The following is a 21,590-nucleotide window of genomic DNA, read 5'->3' as shown; positions in this document are numbered from 1 at the left end:
TGCTTTGTTTCGCCATGCAAGGAACAACTAGGCGAAGCTGGTGCAATCTTCTAAGGAGAGCTAATGATGTTCAAATTACTACCAACAACACAGACACCATCAATGTAATGCATATCAATGAGTGAGTAGCAATCGAAGTTAAGTTCATGTAAAGAGTTCAATTGACCATGCAAAGTATTTAGCAATCAGTAGAATAGTAGTATGAACATGCGAATTTCACCATTAATCATCCACAATAACTTTCACCCATCTAATCAACATCAAAACAAATGAGAAGTAGAGACCATGCAAAATGTTGAATCAACACATGAAATTCACCATATCTTCAATGAAAATAATATGTTTCTTGCAACAAAGTCTTAGCAACAATCTCCTACTCTACTCTATTTCTAAATGCCTTTTGCTATCTTCTCACTAACTATTAACCTTAACAAATGAGGGGAGCAAGCCTTTTATAGAGAGCTCATTACAAATGAATGGCCTGGATCATATCCAAATCAATGGCCACAATCGAAAGATAGAAACCCTAAATAGGGTTTGTTACACCCATTACATAAACATTTAATGCTTGACCAATGATAAAATTACATTGAATTGGACATATGTCCTTTGAATGTTGACCAATGAATGATGAGGTTAGGTATATTACACAAGTAATTGGTAAAAGAATTGATGTATTAACAATGAGCAAGAACGCTCAATAAATAAATTACAAGGATTTACAAAATAGAAAGTTTCTAAGAAACTAAAAATACAATATATTGTTAGGTATATTACACAAGTAATTGGTAAAAGAATTGATGTATTAACAATGAGCAAGAACGCTCAATAAATAAATTACAAGGATTTACAAAATAGAAAGTTTCTAAGAAACTAAAAATACAATATATTACATGATTGAGCATTAATAATTAACTTAGGAAAATATAATATTAATACCCTCCCTTAATGCTCAATCTATCAACGAGACCAAGCAGCCCCCTGAATTTGACAAACTTATCTGGACTGAGTGACTTGGTGAGAATATCCGTTTTCTGCTCCGTTGTTGGAACATACAGCCAAGGTTGAAAAACTCAGCCTCGACAATGACTCGGCAAGCCCAAATTTTTTTTAAAACTCAGGACTCGCCAAAACTCGAGGAAAAACTCGGCAATACTTGGCAACTTTATCGAACATTTGAAAATATTCCTTTTTTTAAATATTATTCAAAAACACACATTTACACCAATTTTGTATAACAAATATTGATTTCCACGATATATAAATCAAAGTTTGAGTTAAAATACATAGCATAAACCAAAAAACAAGTGCAACATACAAATAAGAGTTCAATACATATCAATGTATCATAGTGACATAGAGTCATAGAGTCATAATAGACCACAAAACAACCTCTGAAATTTTGATTACATATCAAGTTCAAGTTTTGGTATCAATGAAAATGAGAAATCATAAATTGTGCCTACGACTAAAGCTCAAAAAAGATTGTTGTTGCTGGGGGGTGGTGCTAAAGTAGTGGCAACATCCTCAACAGGTGCCTCGATAGGTGCCTCTGTTGCATGATCAACCTCGTGCTCCTCCTCCTCACGTGCTGCTACTTCCACATCCCATTCCTCTCCTTCCCTCTCCAACTCACTTAGCTGCTCATCAGTAAGGAATGGATCCAAATCATTATCAACATCATCAAGAGCAGCAACCCATTCTGTTGTGTTGTTCATCAAAACTGATTAACCCAAGTACACCTGCAATTGATCTATGAAGTAGCCAATTCAATCTATGAAGAACCTTAGGGCTTGGACAACATGACAAGGATATGAATCCTTCTACTCTTCAAGCTCTGCAAAACCTAGGCGGGTATACCTTTGATGCTTAAAATTAAACCTATTACACACCTATGACAGCATCAACAATAAGCAGATAGATCATTCCACAAACTCACCCAATTTAGAAACACACTACAGATTGGCTAAATCTGTATAAACCATAGATGAAATAGAGCTTGGAATGAAAAGAACACAAACCCCTAAACATAAAGGGAAATAGATTTTTCTTTAAATGTGTAAATCTGAAACTATCCCCAAATCTGCAAGACCAGTGCCTTGTTCATTGAGCAACAGAGTCACACACAGAACTGCAAAAAGGCAAATCATAGCTGCAAATTTGTTTTCCTTACAAGATATTCCTGTATCAATACCTTATATCAATGCATTACTTGATCCATTCACAAAATTATCAGATCTGGGACACATTCCATTGTTTATGACTGATTATAGAATTTGAACTCTTCACTGAAGAATGCGTACAAACAATCATACAATCTCCTTGAGATGACAAATTATAGCCTCCTTGAGGATTCAATTCATACCAATGAAATACATGCCTAGAGACAATATTGTGGGAAATTTACTCATGCCTGACACAAATAAGACCTGCAACTAGAAAAACAATTTGTCATCCTGCAATGTAATCTCTATACCCTGAAGCAAACCAAAGATCTTTACAAACTTGGGTCAAGAAATTCAGAACTGGAAGCCATGAAATCTGGAGCACTTCCTCCAAAATTCTGGAACCCTTACAATTGAGAAGAAATGGGAATAAGAAGAGGAGGGAAAAAGATCAGATCTGCATAACACACTGCCAAGTGTCCCCTTTCTCCAACTGAATATTTTCCTTTCTCCTTCCCATGGAAACTGCTCTTGAAATATCCAACATTTGTTGAAACTAATTCCATAACTGCATTCCTCATTCCGAGAGCTTTCCGGTGATATATAATACTTGCTATTTCAGGCAAAAATAACCTCTCAGGCGAATTAAACTTGGATATGCACCTGTCATTTAAATTTTTTGAATTTTTCCCTATAGTTGAAACTATATATTTAAATTTGATTTTTCACCTATTTTAACTCCTGACGCCCTACCACGTGGCGGCTTATGATTCGCTGATGGGGTCCACTGGGCGCTACCTGGGATGACACGTCACCTTTCGCCACTTGTCGACCTCATCACCGCCACTGGACTGCTTGTTTGTCAGCACCTGTCCGCCATATCAGCGACACGTCAGCAGTACCTACGAGCTGGACCTCCACTTGGACCTACCACGTCACCTTTCGCCATTTCGCGAAGGGTAATGGGCGTGCATCTTCGTCTCACGAAATCACGCCGGCCGTCGATCTTCATGGAACTTGCTCTTTCGCACATGCTTTTCGCCATTTCGCGAAGCTTAACTTTCGAACATCTTCCCTTCGCGAATCAACATGCACCGTCGGATCTCCTGCAACCTGCTCACCAGTTAAGTTACTTTCTCTACAAAACTCACCTCGAGAACCGTGCCTATGTGGGGTCCACCTGGTCACCACTTGGCCTCCTTGGTCGCCTCGAGAAGCGCGCTCGCGCGCGTGGGGTCCGCCTGGGGCCCAACCGGCACCTTGTGTCAAAAGCCCAAAGCTTTGACACTATGAATGAGTGTGTTGTTTCTTTTAAATACCAAAAAAACTCATCGCCCAGCCAATGTGGGATATATGGTTTTGCCTGGGACTGCACTTTCTGAAGCTTTCGTGAGAGTTTTAATGACATTTTTGCATTTGTTTAAATTCAAAATTACCTTCACCACCATGTGTTGCGCACTGAGAAGGCATTGGCTACTGATTGCATTTTGTTTGAAATGTTTTCTTTAAAACCCCCTTCCAAAGCTACAGCCTGCACAGAAGGAGTAGCTACATTCTGCACTTCCAATTTGCCTAAACTTCTGAATGGCCTCCAGACTCCACCTCACACGCAAGGGAAATTGGCTTCAGAACTGCCAATTGCATCTAGATTTAAACCTCCCCACTCTCCCACTCTCCACGCAAGGAGGATTACTGGCAAAGTCACGTGGAGCTGGGCTTTATGCTTGCCAATGAAATTATGCAAAAGTTTTAAACGCCCTCCAATAGCATTTTGCGGAAGGGGTGATTGGTACTAGCTTTGAACCTACATTTTGCATTAATTTGAAAGTTCACAAAGCCTTTTCAACATACACCACGCTGGAGGAGGTTAATTGTTAGCAATGCACTTGTTTTGAAGTTTAATGGGCTGCTCACTATGCCAGGCAAGGATGAGTTTTGCACTTCTGCCACATTGGATTTTGGTTGAAAACCATTGGCATTCGCTTTAAAGTTTCAACACCCTTTCATTTGCCACTTCCTGTATTTGCTTGGAGTTTATAAATAAAAACCAACACAACAGGGAATACTAGCAGGGGTTGTGAATTTATGCTTTGCATCTGTCATTTAGCATTGCTGAAATTTCTGAGGATGCCCCTTGCACTTGCTTGAAAGTTCTCAATGCACTCCCCAGCAGAATTTGGTTTCAAACATACCAATTGCATTTCTTTTTAAAAATTTCTGAGTTTGCCTGGAAGTTTCCTTTGGCTTTCACCAAACACTATTAATTGCATTGGTTTGAATTTGAATCTGCCTCTCCTCCATTAAGCACCACGCTTTACTCTTGCTAGTGCATTTTATTAAAATGCCTGAAGCTTTTCCAGCCATAACGTGGCAGGAAGGAAGATGCTGGCAATGTCGTAAAACTTGGTTTTACACTTGACAATTACATTTGGCTAGAGTTTCAAAAACCCTTCCAAAAACTACAGCAAGGAGGAGATTTGGGTAAAGTCGATTTGCATTATGGCTGCCAATTGCATTTTGAAAGTTTTAAAACCCTCTTTCCAAAAACTCCACTTGCCAGGCGCATTTTTTTAATGTCTCTTCTCAAGAAAGGAATAACACAACTATTCACTTCACAAACCATTCATCATCATATCTTTATAACTTTTCATTGTCCCATTGGTGAATTGCAGTCGAGCCAGTATGGATACGCATATATTGCCAAGAAAAAAGGAACATTTCGCTATTAAAATTAATGCACGGGCATGAGCCAGGTCGGGCCCTAAAGCGGGTCCGACTAAAAAAAAATTCGTTTCCATGCAACTGACCTTCGAAATGCCTCACGAACCTTAAACATACCTCTGGAAACGATCGGCACCATTTCGGATCATCAAACTGAGTTTTGCAACTTTCAAGCGCTTGCGCCACATTTTTGCATTTAATCGCGAAGACGTAATTTTCAAACTGGTCAAAACACCTTTCCGAACCTCGCCATCTGGCAGGCGTGTACTCTAATATACAAACATGAACTCTACCAAACGATTTTTCAAGACGAATCCCGAGTGAAGAGATATTAATGGTCAAAGATGACCAACTGGCTTTGTCGGCACTGCGGACCTGATGAAGTCAATGCACAGGCAACTCATGATGCCTTTCTTAAAAATATCAAACGATCTTCGTAGACCCTCAAATCTGAGGCATAGGTAGCTTGAAGTACATATCAAATCTCAGAATGCTTAGTTCGACCAAAAGGCTGGCTGGGTGCAAATGGTGCGCTCATGAAAATAGCAACTTTAACTGATATAGCAATGAAAGTACAAAACATTGAAAAAGATGGCTCAACAAACCCTTTTGAAAACCGATCAAACGGATTGGCAGGAGCTTGAAACTGGAAACATAGCTTGTCATTTGTATCGACAATAGCCCAGAACAAACATTCTGACATGACACTCACTGAGGCAACTTTTACACTTATGCAAATCAGGGCTCCGACTAGGTGCTGAAACGGGGACTTGTCAAACCATACAAATTGCAAACAGATTGAGCTTGGCAAACTGAGCAAATGGATTCATAAAGACTTGTAATTTTGCACGGAGGCACACTTTTATGCATAGAATTCAATCCACTTTGAATTTCATCATGACGATCACCAGGGCAAAAGATATAAGCACTCAAAGTAGGCTACTTGGTAAAATCTGCATTTGCACCTAAAATGCACTTTCAGCTCACCCCTTGAAATGGGTACCTGATAAACTGATCCAAACTGAAATCTGAAAGTTGTAGAACACTTCATTAGCCAAATGAAAGGTGTTGGACACATTTCCCAAGCCTTACCCTTTGGACATCAACTGGTTTCATTTTACCCTCTCTCTAACTAGGCCACCTGAATGAGATTAGGTGCCCTTCTGAAAATGTGAATAACAAAATTTTTGAAATGGGCCTCTCAAATTACTCAAATTTAATGAGTCCCAACATGCTCAATATGGATCAATGTCATCCAAGTCAAGTGTTTCATGTGAATCTTGCCCTAGCACCTTCTTCTCATGCAATCGAATGTTGTATCGCACATAGACAAGATCATTCAAGCGTTGTTGAGTCAACCTATTGCGCTTTTTAGTGTGGATGGCCTCAAAAACACTCCAGTTGCGCTCACAACCAGAAGCACTCCAAGGCTGTGATAACATGCGGATGGCAAGCTTTTGAAGATTAGGCATTGTGGCACCATATCTTTCCACCACAAATCTGCAAGGATAAAAAATGTCATTTGTAACTTGTAAAGATTTTAATAATCTTAAAGAGAGAAATAAATGGTAAAATAAAATTAAACATATGTTTTTTTTTACCTGGTCGTAAGGTGTCTCTCCTACGTTTGCAATCAAGTGAAGAAAACAATGGCCCTATGGCCTTCTTATAGCTCTGCAACTCATCAAGTATCAGATCTCGAAGGTTCTCATCATCAACTAATCTTTGAATGCATATGTCAAGGCCAATTCTAACCTCTGCATCTACTCTCAAACTCGAGGATTAAAAAACTTGGGATTCAAGAAGTAGGCAACAGCATGAATATGTTGGTGGAGTTGATGGTTCCACCTCAGATCAATTATGTGCCATATGAGTTCATACTTGGTCTTGTTTGACGCATACAAGTGTTGAATCGCCTCTTTGGCCTTATCCATGGCCTCATATAGATACCCCATAGAGTTATGATCCCCATCTACCATTTGTAGCACCCTCACCAACGGTTCCGACACCTAGATATAAAAAATTTAACAAAATCAGCAGATTGTAATATTAGAAAATTAAATAATAAATCATCAATTAAAGTTTCAAAACTTACATTGATGATCTCCTCCACCATCTTGGCAAAATTAAAATCAAAAATGGCAACCACAACCTTCTTTGCTTCAAGCTTTGTAGCATAAGGACTCCCCATCCATCTTTCACTCACGAACATCCGCTTCAAGTTGGGCAATGTAGCAAGTATGCTCTGCAAGGTGAAAAAATTGGTAGCAAAGCGTGTGACCCCCGATCGCACAAGATCCTTACCATCAATGTGCTCTCTCATAAGATTCAGGACCAATGTGTGATTGTAGATGTATTTGGTGATATTCCTTCCATCTTCAACCACTTTCTTTAACCCAGCTTAGTTTCCCTATGTCCTCAAGGAGTAAATCAAGACAATGGGCAGCACAAGGGCTCCAAAATAATGTCGGATGTCTAGCCATTAGAAGTTTGTCGGCTGCCACATATGCGTGAGTGTTTTGGACCTCATCCTGCAATAACAGTCCACTAATCTCATAACAACTTGGGGACTTGAACCCCTTACTTGCCACAGTCAATTCGGTGACCAATTGTTCCCAAGATGGACTAGAAACAACATTGAACGAAATATCATTGTAGATCCAAAATCTAGCACACGCCACCTTTGCTTGTTGGTGAGCCTCTTTATTCCATGCAGTGCCTAGCGATCCAGGTTGTGCACCAGGAGTGTTACGTGGAACAAAGTAGTTTTCCACATGGCTGCCCACACTTCCCATTCCTCGTATCCGTGGCCCAAGGGAAGAACTAGATGCCCCCACATCTGTATGTGACCCTATAGAACTCAAATTTGCCCTTGGGGCTGGCCATTGCCTCTGTTGTTCTCTTTTTTGTTGCCTTCCTTTGATCATATGCTTCAAGCGTTGCTATTGCATCCCTCGTAGCCTCTTCAGGACATCCCTTACATTTTCTGGTATCTCGACATTCAATCTGTGCAAGGTGATATTTGAACCTATTAATGCCACCTTTTATAATCTTGGTGCAATGGTTACAAAGGACGTCTCCTCTTTTTGGACCTGGTGCCCCATGTTTCCAACAAAGGTCTCTCTTTCTGCCACCACCTTTACCAGTAGAACTAGAAGCCATTTTCTTTCAAAAAACTGGAAGAGAACCTAGCAAAAGAGAGAGACGACATTTAGAATTTTAGAGAACAATATCACTGTTTGTAACTTATTACATTTCTAATCCTACCTATATCACAGTAACATTGTAAAACAATTAATAACTTATTATTTTGAATAACAGTATTAAAAAGTAAAACTTATAGTCACAATTCTGTTATATAGTCACAAATTCGCAATACTGTTAAAAATTTAATAAATTAAATTATTAATAGTAAATACAGTGTTAATAAATTAATAGTATAGTGTTAAATAAATTAATAATAAATTAAATTTTAATAATACAGTCACTGTTAAAAACTTGTAAAAAAATTAATAGAGTACTAAATTGTTAATAAATTGATAATATCATAATACTGTTAAAAAAATTTAAAAATAGTTTTAGAAAAAAAAACTTATAATAGAATCATTGAATACTATTAAAAACTTGTAAAAAAATTAAGTGTTAATAAATTATTAATACTGTAAAAAAATAAAAAATAGTGTTAAAGAAAAAAAAAAACTTAGAAGAATTGATCAAAAAAAGAACCTGGAATTTGAAACCCTTGAACCCTAGTCGCGCACAGATCGGATTTGCCAAAAATCGTGCCTTAATGGCGTCACGCGGGTCAGATAGGTTGCAAACTGCCCTAGTCGCGCCGCACGCCTGCCATCATGCATTTTTTTGGGCTCCCGTTGCTTGGAAAACAAAAGAAATGTCAAATTATTTAGGTTTTTTTTTACTTAAAACCTTTTTAATTGTTTTTCGCGCCGATTTTTTAAGTGAATTTTTCCGATTTTTAGAGATTTTAACTGGTAAAAATCGCAGCGCGTTTTAGTAAAAATCGGTGCCGAGTTTAATGGTGAGTCACTCGTGCCGAATTAGGGCTCACAAGTAATCGCGATTTTTTCAAAAGCGTGCAGAGTTTTTCAAGCTTGCATACAGCAACTGAACTGAGTCGTCTTCAACAAGCTTTCTGATGAAGTGACAAAGAGTTTCCACATACTTGGTTCTTTCATGGAAGACAGGATTCTTGGCAAGTTTGAGCACTCCCTGATTATCACTGAACAAGGGAGTCAGACCTTCTTGAGATATTTGCATATCGGCAAGCATCCGTCGAACATGCTGCCTTAACTGCTCCTCGATACTCTGCTTTTGTCGAGGAGAGAGCCATTGCCTGCTACTTTTTACTAGCCCATGTGACTGCACCGGATCCCAAACTGAACACATATGCAGAGGTTGATTTCCTGTCATCAACCGAACCTGCCCAATCAAAATCTGTGAACCCACTGAGTCTAGGATCATGACTCCTAGTGTAAAGAAGTCCATAATCAGAGGTGCCCTTCACATAATGCAGCACACGCTTTGCTGCTACCCAATGATCAGCCTTGGGGGCTGTCATGAAGCGTGAAATGTAGCTCACTGCAAAACTGAGATCAGGTCTAGTAACAGTAAGATAGATGAGACTACCCACTAGTTTCCTGAATTGTGTTTCATCTACAGGAGGAGAATCAGACTTGGCTGACAACTTTAGTCTTGTCTCCATAGGTGTGGAAGCAAGTTTGCAATCCTGCATTCGAAACTTGTCAAGCAAGTTCCTGGCATACTTAGACTGAGAAATAAAAATGCTACTATCGGTCTGTCAAACCTCAACACCCAAACAATAATGGAGAAGCCCCAAATCTGTCATATCAAAATCCTTGCACAGGTCCTGTTTGATTTCTGCAATCAAATGTGTTGACCTGCCAGTAATGACCAAGTCATCCACATAAACAACAAGAAAAAGAATATCATCACCAGAGTGTTTGATATACAGATTCTGTCAAAAGGACAACACTAAAAGCCATGAGCAACCAAGTACTGATCAATCTTGATGTACCACACTCGAGGAGCCTATTTGAGTCCATAGAGTACTTTAACGAGACCACATACTTGATGTTCTTTGCCAGCAACCTTGAAACCAGGAGGTTGCGTCATCTAGACTTCTTCCTGCAACTCACCGTTGAGGAAGGCACTCTTAACATCTATCTGATGGACTTTCCATCCAAACTGAGCTACAATAGAGAGAAGAAGACGAATGGTACTCATCTTGGCAGTAGGAGCAAAAGTCTCCTCATAATCAATGCCCTCCTCCTGTGTGAATCCTCGAGCAACTAATTTGGCCTTGTATTTATCTAAAGTACCATCTGCATGATACTTGACCTGGTACACCCATTTGCAGCTAATGGACTTCTTCCCTAGAGTAAGATCAGAGGGAACCCAGGTGTTGTTCTTCAGAAGGCTCCAATATTATGCATCCATTGCCTGTTCCCACTCTGGAATCCCTTTGGCCTCTGTATAGGTCTAAGGCTCATAAATACCATGAATGTTGGCCATGAGAGCAAAGCTAACTGTATTTTGCTGCTTGCCCTTATTTCTGGAAGATCTACCCACAATGAGCTCATCAGGACAAAGATCACTGATGATCTTAGCCCACCACTTAGGCCGGAGAGTATAAGTGCCAACATCAGATGAAGGAGGAATAACTGGAACTGGAGGTGGAAGAGGATCTGGAACAAGTGAAAGATTAGCATCATCTAGAGGAAATTCAAGTAGTGCATCATCAAATACAGAATCTGTATCATCCCTCCCATCAGGTGATCCAAATGGAAGACGAACACCTAAATCAGAAGCCTTCAAAGGCTGATCCTCAAAATTCTGCTCAGACGAGGAAAGTTGAAATTGTCCTGGATCTTCATCAAAAACAACATCACGACTGAAGATGAGACGATCAGTGTCTACATCAATCAGCCAGTAGGCCTTATGGTTGTCACTGTATCCTGTAAACATAAGCTTCTGACTCTTGGAATCCAACTTAGAGCGCTTGGTATCTGGAATCCAAACATATGCAAGAGGGCCAAAAACTTTCAAATGGTTGATCCTGGGTTTGCGACCAATCCATGCTTCCTCAGGAGTCTTTCCCTTAACAGCATGAGTGGGAGACCTATTAAGGAGATAGACTGCAGTAAACATTGCTTCTGCCCAATACTTTTTAGGAACATTTATGTGTTCCAACATAGACCTAGCCATTTTTGTAATGGTGCGATTGCGACGTTCTACAACGCCGTTTTGTTGAGGGGTGTATGGTGTGGTTAACTGACGTTTTATACCATGTGTATCACAGAAAGTGGAGAAAGCAGTCGAACAAAACTCCTCCCCATTATCAGACCTAAGAGTAATAATAGAACAACTAGACTCTTTTTCTACTAAGGCCTTAAATTCCTAAAATACAGGAAACACATCTGATTTTTGTCTAAGAAACTACACCCACATTTTACGACTGAAATCATCAACAAAAAGCAAGAAATACCTGCACCCAGTAACATCAGTAGTATTGATTGGACCACATACATCAGCGTGGACCAATTGTAGTACCATAGAGGCTCGCCATGAGTCACCATCCTTGAACGGTGTCATGTGCTCCTTCCCAGCCTGACAAGCTTCACAAACTCGTTGATTCTAAGTTTGAATTTCAGGTAGGCCATGTACTAAATCTTCTCGAACAAGCTGAGCAAGGTAATGAATATTCAGGTGACCATATCACTGATGCCATAGACGGGTGATAGAGGAGGATTTTGCTGCGAAGGCATGCTCAAGAGAATCACATCTATCCACAAGTCTGTAAAGACCATGATCCTCAATACCAACAACAGTAGTGCGTGTCGCACGATCAACAATTGAACACTTATGTGCATTGAAGATGGCATCAAGCTGAGGAGAATGCTGCATAATCTAACTCACAGAGAGAAGGTTCAATTCCATGCCAGGAACGTAGTACACATTGAGGAATATGAGATTCCTCCCACCAGACCGTATCTGAACGTTGCCCTTGCCGACAACGGTATACTCTTCACCTCCTCCAAAAATAACTAAATCAGTATAGGGAGAGAATTATGTAAACCAATCACGGCTGTGAGTGAAATGTCGAGAAGCACCAGAATCAATATACCAAGCAGAAGACTTCACATGGTCTGTAGGTCTTTTAGCCATAAAGGCATAAACGGCTGACTCTTTAAGCTCTGCGTGCTTAGCGACATTGTCTTTTGGCTGAGACCCCCCCTACTTTCATTGTTTGGAAGCTAGGCGATTTTGACAATCCTTAATCATATGACCATATTTGTGACAATAGTTGCATTGAACCTTCTTCTTCGAACCATCCTGAGACTAAATAGAGCCCTTCTGCTGAGATAACTGGGAGGACTGAGATTTGCCTTTATCCTTGTGAAAGGATTTGGCTGCAAATGCTTGCTCAGAGGAGGATGAAGTGGCACCGCTACCAAACAATTGTTTCCAACGATCCTGTTGCAGAAGTTTGGTGCACAACTCTGGAAATTTCAAATCAACATTCATAGACGTAATGTTGAGAGTCTCTATGAAGTGCTCATAGGGTTTTGGTAAACTCTTCAAGGTTATGACTACCATATCCTCTTCCTCCATTTTCCAACCAATAGCTTCGAGTTGATCTCGAATGTCCTTAATCTTCATGATATGCTCTTGTAAGGACATGCGTTCATCCATCATGATGGAGAACAACTGGTTCTTCAAAAAGAACGCTCAACTTTTGTCGGATGTCTCATGCAACTCCTTCAGATGCTTCCAAATTTCAGAGGCTGACTTGCCAGAAGGAATCTGAGGTACCTGGTCATCTGTGACAGAGAGCTTATGAAGCATGACAGCTTCCTGATTGCGATCATCAAATTTGTCCTGATCTAATCCGGCTGCGATAGGACGAGATTCTTTGTCCAAAACCAGATCATCAAGGTGGCAATATTCGAAGATTGTCAGCATGCGTTGCTTCCAGGTATTATAATTCTTGCCATTAAATCGTTGACTGCCTTCCAACATCAAGTTGGTCAATGATGCCATCTTGCACGTTTCCCAATGCACGAAAAATGAGAAAATTTGAAAGGATGCGAATCTGAAACAAAGGCAGAATCAAGTGGAGACATCAAAAAAACAAAGTACTGCAAGCACAGATTTCGAGAAAAAATTTCGCTGACCCAGAAAAAATCTAACAACAACCCAAATTAGCTTTCAAAAAACCCACAAGGAATCTGAAATCAAAATGCAAATCTGATGACTCAAAAATTGAGGCACGGAAAACAATGCACCCAAAAAAATCGAACTACGACCCAGTTGAGGGTTCAAAAAACTTAACACAAATTTGAGGTCAAAATCTGAATCCAACAAAAAAATGATAGGATTTCGAAGAAACCCTAGGTCGCCAAAAAAAATTCCAGGTTTGATGAAGAAAAAACGGAGGGTTGAGAAATTGTTAGAACATAATGTTATTAGGGGTCACATCCTAATAACATTTATATATAATGTTCTAATATAAGGTTATAAAACCTTATATATTATATGCTTTATAAGCATATCCCATTTGAAATAATTATAATTTAATAAATATTAGAGTATTAATTATTTATGAATGGGGGTTATTGAAAAGGTGTGACTAGTGAAGCCACCCTTTCTCCTATATTTAAGGAGGTTCTCTCTCATTTGAGAGTTGTGTGAATTTGGAGCTTTATGGTGAGTTACATCACTATGCACAAGAGGTATTATTGGCCATGTGGAAGTATTGGAGGAATGTCCCCAGGTTCAAGTCTATTTTATGATAGAATATATTTGTAAGTGTTTTAATAAAATAATGCTTTATGGGGTTTTTTATCCGAAAGGGTTTTCCCCATGTATATCTTGTGTAATGTGTACATTTATGCATGTATGATTCTCATTTCATTTATTTTATGAGCTTGTTTCTAATGATTAGTATCCTAAGATCCTAATTTCTAACATGGTATAAGAGCAGGATAGGCTAGTACTAATCATTTTTACAGGTTATACTAGAAGATATATAAAACTTGAAGGAAAACGTATTTATGCTAAATCAACACACGTGCAAGGCCAATTGTGCTATGTATTTAGTATGCCTTCTCCATTCATTTAAATTCAATCTATCAAGGCCAAGTAAGGAAATTCTAACTATTCTTTTTTATAAGTGATATTTTCAAATTTTTTAATGTTCACATAGCATAAGATTGTGAAGTATAACATATATATTTTAATAACATCAAATTTCATAATCTTATTAACTCAAAATTATTCCCTTATAAGAGAAGTACATAGTTACAAAACCTTTTTTTTAGTGTCAATTGTATAAAAAGTTGTGCTTTAGTTACTAGATCAAGTACTTTAGACAGTTGGATGTTGTTTCTCTTTAGAGCAATATGTGAGATTATAAATTATCAAAAAAATAGCTTGATATAATGCTTAGAAACCTGAGGTTTTCATTTGTTTAACCTTAAAATTGAATTCATGAAGTCTTTTATTAAATTTCATGTCTTTATAAAAGCAAAAAATTGTTTTTCAACTTATAAAAGGAAAATAAAATTCACAACTCTTGAACATGACATTTCAATGAAACACCATTTCACTTGCAATTTGATCACAATTGATATAAGGTCATTGTCATTTTTTTTATGAAATATATATATTACAATATTCAATCAAAATTATAATTTATCTTTATATTTAAGTTTGTTAAAGTATAAACTTAATCAAACCATTATTTAAATAAGAGTCCTTAAATGAAACCTTTAGATAAGTCGAATCACTTATTGAAGCCCTCATCTATGTCAATTTCTTATCTTCATAAAAGTTTGTGTACTTATATTACTCAAGGAACTAGTACTCATCCTTATAATAGTCAAGAAGGACTCTCTTTGCAACCGATCGAATGTAAATAAGTCACGACCTTTGGCATGATATTGCCCAACGTATCAATTGATGCCTATCCAAGTATATAATCGTTTGCCAATCAAGCACACTCTGCAGTGTGTGTATTATAAATTCATAAGGAAATTAAAGCAGTTAATTGAAAACATCAATTCTTTTGTTCTATGTTGGTTTTGCTCATAATGTCAAACATGTAGTTCTCCTCATAAAGACGCTCCCATAAACCAGATAATATTAGCTTTAAATATGGATGACAACCAAAGTTTTTTTTGAGATCTCGAGCAACCTTAATAAACTGTTCGATGTTTGGAGTCAACTGATAGTTTTTTTTTATAGAATTCTTAATGGTTCTCATTATTGTCATCTGTTTGGAAGTCAACCACACATAATATCTACGTGCTTGGTTGTTCCTTTCAAAGACTTCCTTGATTCAAATTCCACTATAATACGCATTCCTAGACATAGTTTGAACGTGTTTATTTTGGAATTTTGTAGGCCTCTTTACTGGTCATCATTACTACGCCCATCTCAAACCCTTCAATCGTTCTTATATTCCTCCTTTCTCGTGCATTCTCAAGTATGTCTTTAATAGATATAAAAAAGGGCACTCACCAGCTTAAAAGTTTTGAAGTCCTCAAAATCGGACTTCGTTGCCAAGCTCTCAGTTTGGTTTTTTGTTACTTTGTTCCACAAGTACCATATGTAGTTCTCTGTAATGATTTTGTTATTTATCCTTCACTTTTATAAGCCTTATGAAAACGTGAATGCTTCCAAAGAACTCTCAATAAATAGAGTATACAACCTATACTCTTGGCTTATTCTTTTAAATCCGCTTTTTCTAAATTATTTTGTAACACTTATGGTTGAAAGCATTTGGCTTTTGTTTGCATGTCAATTTTCACCTCTGAGTTGTACCTCATTCGTGAATAATGTGATGCAATTCTTAAGTTTGATAAATTTCCTTTAGGTCAATTTTGGTGGGTCAACAAATGTCTTCTATAATTTCCTCTTACAATGTAGCTATTTGGGAATGGGGTCAAGAGTTCAGCTCAATCTATCTCTATAACAATGAACCTGATTTAAGACAATTATGATGAACATTTGTACAACCTTGACATTCAACATATTTGGATGTCTAATAAATCCACATGTACAAGGGCACTATGTTGCCTTGGTCTTTAGACCGAGTCTTTTGCATGGCAGTGCTCCATCTTAAAGCACATTGTCTATTATTAATGTAAGATTATGTATATATGAAGAATATTCTTAAGGGGGGTTTCATAATGTTATAAGAGATAATGTAGACTTGTACTTTTCTAGATCATCCATTATAAGTGTTGATACTTCATAATTTCCTTATAAAGGTGATTTATAATATCTTTTGATAGTCATTTAGTATAGGTGGATATAATAATGTCCCTTTTTCACTTTGATGATATCTTCTTATAAATCATTGTTGATGATACATGAACAAATAAGAAAGCACCTAATAACGAACGGTGTTCATCCTTCCATATAATGTTTTAATACTTTTGGTACATCTAGTCTCAATTCCTTTTTTCAAGTTGTCCTTCCAAATTATTGGTATAATAGTGTTCTAAGTTGCATTACAAAAAGACTCGTGCATTGATTGGGACAAAGGGAAGGAACATTATGATTTATCTCCCAATAATTTTCTAGAGGATTATATTGATAAAAAAATCTTACTTGATGTATATTTTATGAACAAATGCTTCACTATCAAACTATTACAATGATCATCTATTTATCCATGGATAGAGGATAAAATATTTATCCATGAAATATAAAGGCTATTAAAGTTGCATAAGTAGATTCAAAATTTATCATTAGCATTTTTAATTTTTTTTGGAGATCAAACAGATCTATTGTTTTATTTTTTCTTTGATTCCATTTTTTGCACCAAAAATCAAGTTTAATTAATTACTATGTTACTAGCTATATTGTTTCTTCTATGGCGAGGTTATGCCTTCAAAACATATGGTGCAAGTGCTATTACATGGATGGTGCAATACTTTCATAAGAAGAATATCTTCTATGTGTCTTTGAATCAAATGGGCAAAATATGAATATAGCTCCTGAAGAATCAATATGGCCTTGAATATTTATGGAAGAGTTCCATTTGGATACATGTAAAAGAACCATATTACTTGAAGTTACTTTACTCTTTTTAGAGAATATCATTTCTAAAAATCAAAATGAATATTGAAGATCATGGGCACCTTACTCAAGTGAAACAATTCTATAATAAAGACACCTTGAAGATCATGGGCACCTCACTAGAGTAAAATCATTCTATAATACAGAAACCTTGAAGATCATGGACACGTGCTATATATTGGAATTTTAGCCATCACATTGAAATCCTTTGTGCAAGTGATTGGTTTTAAGTGATGCCATTAAGGGGGAGTGTACATCACACCACCTAGTGGCTAAATCCTAGATGTATGACCTAATAGGCATAAGACCTTTCGGCATTATATGCTCCAAATTCAAATAATGCTTGGCCTTAGGTGATGCCATTGAGGGGGAGTGTGCATGTCAATGACACCACCTAGTGGCTAAATCCTAGTTTTAAATCCTACAGGTAGGCATATGTCCTAATAGGTATGAAATAAGACCTATATAGGCATTAGTAAGTCTTTTAAGCCTGCAGATAGGCATATGTAAGTACTTTTTGTTTTAATACTACAGGTAGGCATTATTAAGTCCTACGGGCATGTTGTAAAAAAATTTCTCCTTGTAAAAGCATTGTATTAAGTCCTATGGGCACACTTGTATTAAGTCCTACGGGCACTATGTAATGAACCTGGGGAGAGGCTTATTTGAGGAGACCTCGGCTCCAATATAATTGTTAAGACCTCATAGCATCATTTTTAAAACACTGGGATCATAAATTATGACAAGATGACCTTCATGTAGTCTGGAATGCATGATATTCATGTTGGAATATATTTGTGTCCAAGTTTATGACTGTCAAAGAAGACCTACGTAACTAGGGTACTTCATTTTTTCTTTTATGGAAATTGACATGTGATCCCCTATTAACATTAAGGGGGAGTGTTGGAACACAATGTTATTAGGGGTCACATTCTAATAACATTTATATATAATGTTCTAATATAAGGTTATAAAACCTTATATATTATATGCTTTATAAGCATATCCCATTTGAAATAATTATAATTTAATAAATATTAGATTATTAATAAATATTAGATTATTAATAAATATTAGATTATTCTTGGACTCCTGGAACTAGACCCTCTAGTTCTATCTCTCCCTTGGTTTTCACTAGAGCTGGAAAAAGGAAGATGTAGTCTTCTCTTTAATTTGTTCATTGTTGTTTTTTACATTTGGACATATCATTATATGTAATTTTGTAAACATGTATATACTTATGTTGTTATTATACATTTTAAAGTTTGAAACTAGGAGTATGAATGGTGAAATTTCAAATATTGAGTGTTTGTAGATCATATGACATGTGTAATGTTTCAATTATGGCTCTTGTGTTCTCTAAATGCATTAATTTCTTTATGTTTTTTTGTAAAACTACGGTTTTTTTTATCGAGTCCGAGTCCGCGTCTAATTTTTTGGTTTGTCGAGTCCGTGGCAAGTCCGAGTTTTAAAACCTTGTTGAGAGCAGAAGAAGTGACGAAATCCGTCTTCGTTAAAGAAAGAATTTCGCCAATGATTTTCATCAGAAAAAAAAAGAGGCAATGCGAAAAAAAAAACCGTGGGTCGCAAAAGAAAAAAAAGAGCCGTCGAAAATGAGCTAAGAAGAAGCGGCCATCACACAAAAGGTCACGCACACAGAAGAAAATTGTGATGCAGCTCTGGAAATCGCAAGAAGATCAAACCCGAAGCAAGTTGAAAGAAGGCACAAAAAATCGTGCAAGCAATAGGTAGTAAATGTCGTGACGGAAAAAATGCCGCCAAATAGAGAGAATCGCGAGCAAAAAATTTCCAAAGACCCTCAACACAGAAGCATGAACACACAAGTGTCAAAACCCTGGACAAACACAGGCCCAAAGATCTTTAAAAAACTTTGAAAAAAATCCAAAATCAGGCTCTGATACCATATTACGCAAGTAATTGGTAAAAAATTTGATGTATTAACAATGAGCAAGAATGCTCAATAAATAAATTACAAGGATTTACAAAATAGAAAATTTCTAACAAGAAACTAAAAATACAATATATTACATGATTGAGCATTAATAATTAACTTAGGAAAATATAATATTAATAAGGTACATTGAACTTAGTGCCTCCACGTGGTAATCCTCCTCATTGGATGAGTCAAATGCATTGAATTTGGGCGCCTTGACTTAGAATGATGTGATTGGGTTGAAAATGACTAGGCACCACCTCGGCTTGCTCATCTTGTAGATCATCGCAAAGAAGAGTTTATGATTCGGTCAATATCTCTTGATACTCAATATTTCCAAGCCCATGATGAATGAGATGATGGTGGGAGATATTCCCGAATTGCATCATCTTATGTAACTTGATCACTTTCAAATGTCCTTCTTCATGATGTGTCTCACCTTTCAACATTGGAATCCTTCAACATGACTGCTCTTGACCTTGATCTTTATATTGATTTAGGGATATCTTCATGGTGTACTAGCCTTGAATCTTGGATTTCCAAAGGAAATTTAAGATAATTGCAAAATTTGCTCTTCTTCATTGCTCTATCTGGATGTAGTGAGTCTTCCATTGCATCATTGTGAAGTTTTATCCCTGTTGTCTATGAAGATAGATGATGTTTTATCTTGTACATCTCATCCTTCATGCTTGCGAATCTCGACCCCTTTAATCTTATCTCACTTGTCTTTGATTTGAACTCCTCCATTTTGTTTGTAGAGCTATCCCCATGTAGTGGTTGAATCCGTGAAGTAATTACTTGATGTAAAGAAATGTTGTTTCAAGCCTCTCAAGCCTTGGCTTGTAAGCTTTGCCCCTACTATTGATAAGTTCACCTCCCCATACCATGCATCCAGCTGCTGGCACTTGACCTAAAAAGCAAAGGAATTCTTGGATCTAATACAAAAGATATATCTTGATTTCAAAAAACATGTTATCTAATATAGACTCTAGATGTTCTAATTTCTGATTTTCAGGTGCAAATTAGGTCTATTATCTACTTTATAAGTCTAATTTCTCAGTTTTGCAAGTCTGATCGTGGATTTTGGCAAGTGGTGGACAAATTGTTCCACTTCACCAAGAGGTCATGGATTTCTTCAAGTCATGGATGATCTCTTGCTTCCTCAAGAAGGGGGTCTTTAGAACTTCATCACTACAAGCACTCATTGCCATGTTGCTGATTTAGCTAAGGCAGAGAAAAAGTTGATTTCCAGTCTCAAAGTCAGTGACCCAACAAGGTCATGAATTTGAGCATCACTCACCTAGGTAGGTAGGGGATTTTAGCAACCCAAGGATAAATCACCTAGATCGTGGATTTGAGCAACCCAAGGAAAAATGTCACCGAGGCCAAGGATTTGAGCAGGTGAGGGAAAAATGTGGTGAAGGTCGAGGATTTGAGCAAGTCAAGGAAAAATCTCACCTAGGCCGGGGATTTGGGCAGGTCAAGGAAAAATGCACCCAATGTTGGGGATTTGAGCAACCCAAGGAAAAATGTCACCTAAAGCTATGGATTTGGGCAAGTGACAGAAAAATGTGACCTAATGCCGAGGATTTGAGCAAGTCAAGTAAAAATGTCGATGACTTGCACTTCAAGGTGATTGCTTCATTGCTTGCATAAGTTGAACATCTCAATGCCTTCGATTGCAAACTTGGAGGATTCAAGTGGTAAACTTATTCATTATCATCTCCATTTAGCATCTTCACTAAGTCCTTCAAGATCATGGATTCTGGTGAGTCATGGATAACTCACCTTGACCACCTTTGCTTGTTGATTTCACCAAGTGTTGGGTAACTTGTTCGTGGGGTTGACTTGGTGTATTTGTTCTCTTCCATCATCACTTAGACCTTGAATCATCTTCATCAAACACTTCATCCCAATTGATTGATCACCTCTTCACTCCAACCTAAAGGCATCCACTTGCTTGCTTGACTGTTCATGACACTTAAGACTCATACCCTGATCTGACCTCAAGGCCACCCTATGAAGCATCGCCCAATGACTACCTTGACTCTCAACTATCAATTGAGCACTTACAGCTGCAAAGGCTCCAAATCAATCCAAACGGAGACCTGAATACTGCTAGACTACCTAACTTGATCACATCCTAACGACAAGGCATTGCAATCCCTCACAAGCAAGAGGTTAATGACTAAAGAAACTACTGCCAAACTAGACAACTAAGCAAAAACAACTACACTATCAAGCAAAGAGTGGGGGTCCCCATTTGCAATGGGGCGATGTATGAAAACGTCACAACAAGTAAGTTTTTTGTTTTTCATTAAGAACATTTTACTTCATTTTGGCAGCATCTAAGTTTTTAAAAAAATCATCACCATTTTTTTTCAACTTTTTCTTATTTTTTCCTACCCAACATTTTTTTTTATTTTAATCCCTTTTTCTTTTGAGGAAAATATTTAGATTCTTTAGATTAGATTAAATTCTTACTAATTTAAACTAATTTTATGCTAATTTTTAGTGATATATGAATGACATTTTGTTTGTATTAAAAATTAATATGTTGTGCTTTCACTTAGAACCTATGTTATTAGCAAACTCCTCAAGCCTTTTAACCTCTCCATCTA

At 37.4% G+C, this 21,590-nt stretch overlaps 2 protein-coding genes across 4 annotated transcripts in view; both read right to left on the bottom strand.

Moving 5' to 3' along the window:
- LOC131074955 (isoamylase 1, chloroplastic) overlaps window positions 1-21,590 on the bottom strand; it is a 195,445-nt gene that overhangs the window by 137,862 nt on the left and 35,993 nt on the right. The gene's annotated exons all lie outside the window — the stretch shown is intronic.
- LOC131074956 (uncharacterized) lies at window positions 6,494-8,065 on the bottom strand. Its single transcript, XM_058011706.2, has 2 exons — window positions 6,982-8,065; window positions 6,494-6,895 (listed from the first exon to the last, which is right to left on the bottom strand). The coding sequence occupies exons 1-2, from the start codon at window positions 7,207-7,209 to the stop codon at window positions 6,656-6,658; spliced, it is 468 nt and encodes a 155-aa protein (XP_057867689.2). The 5' UTR covers window positions 7,210-8,065; the 3' UTR covers window positions 6,494-6,655.

The sequence above is a fragment of the Cryptomeria japonica genome, chromosome 2 (assembly GCF_030272615.1).
Source record: "Cryptomeria japonica chromosome 2, Sugi_1.0, whole genome shotgun sequence".
In the NCBI taxonomy this organism is placed as follows: domain Eukaryota; kingdom Viridiplantae; phylum Streptophyta; class Pinopsida; order Cupressales; family Cupressaceae; genus Cryptomeria; species Cryptomeria japonica.
This window is presented reverse-complemented; position numbering and strand designations above follow the sequence as displayed.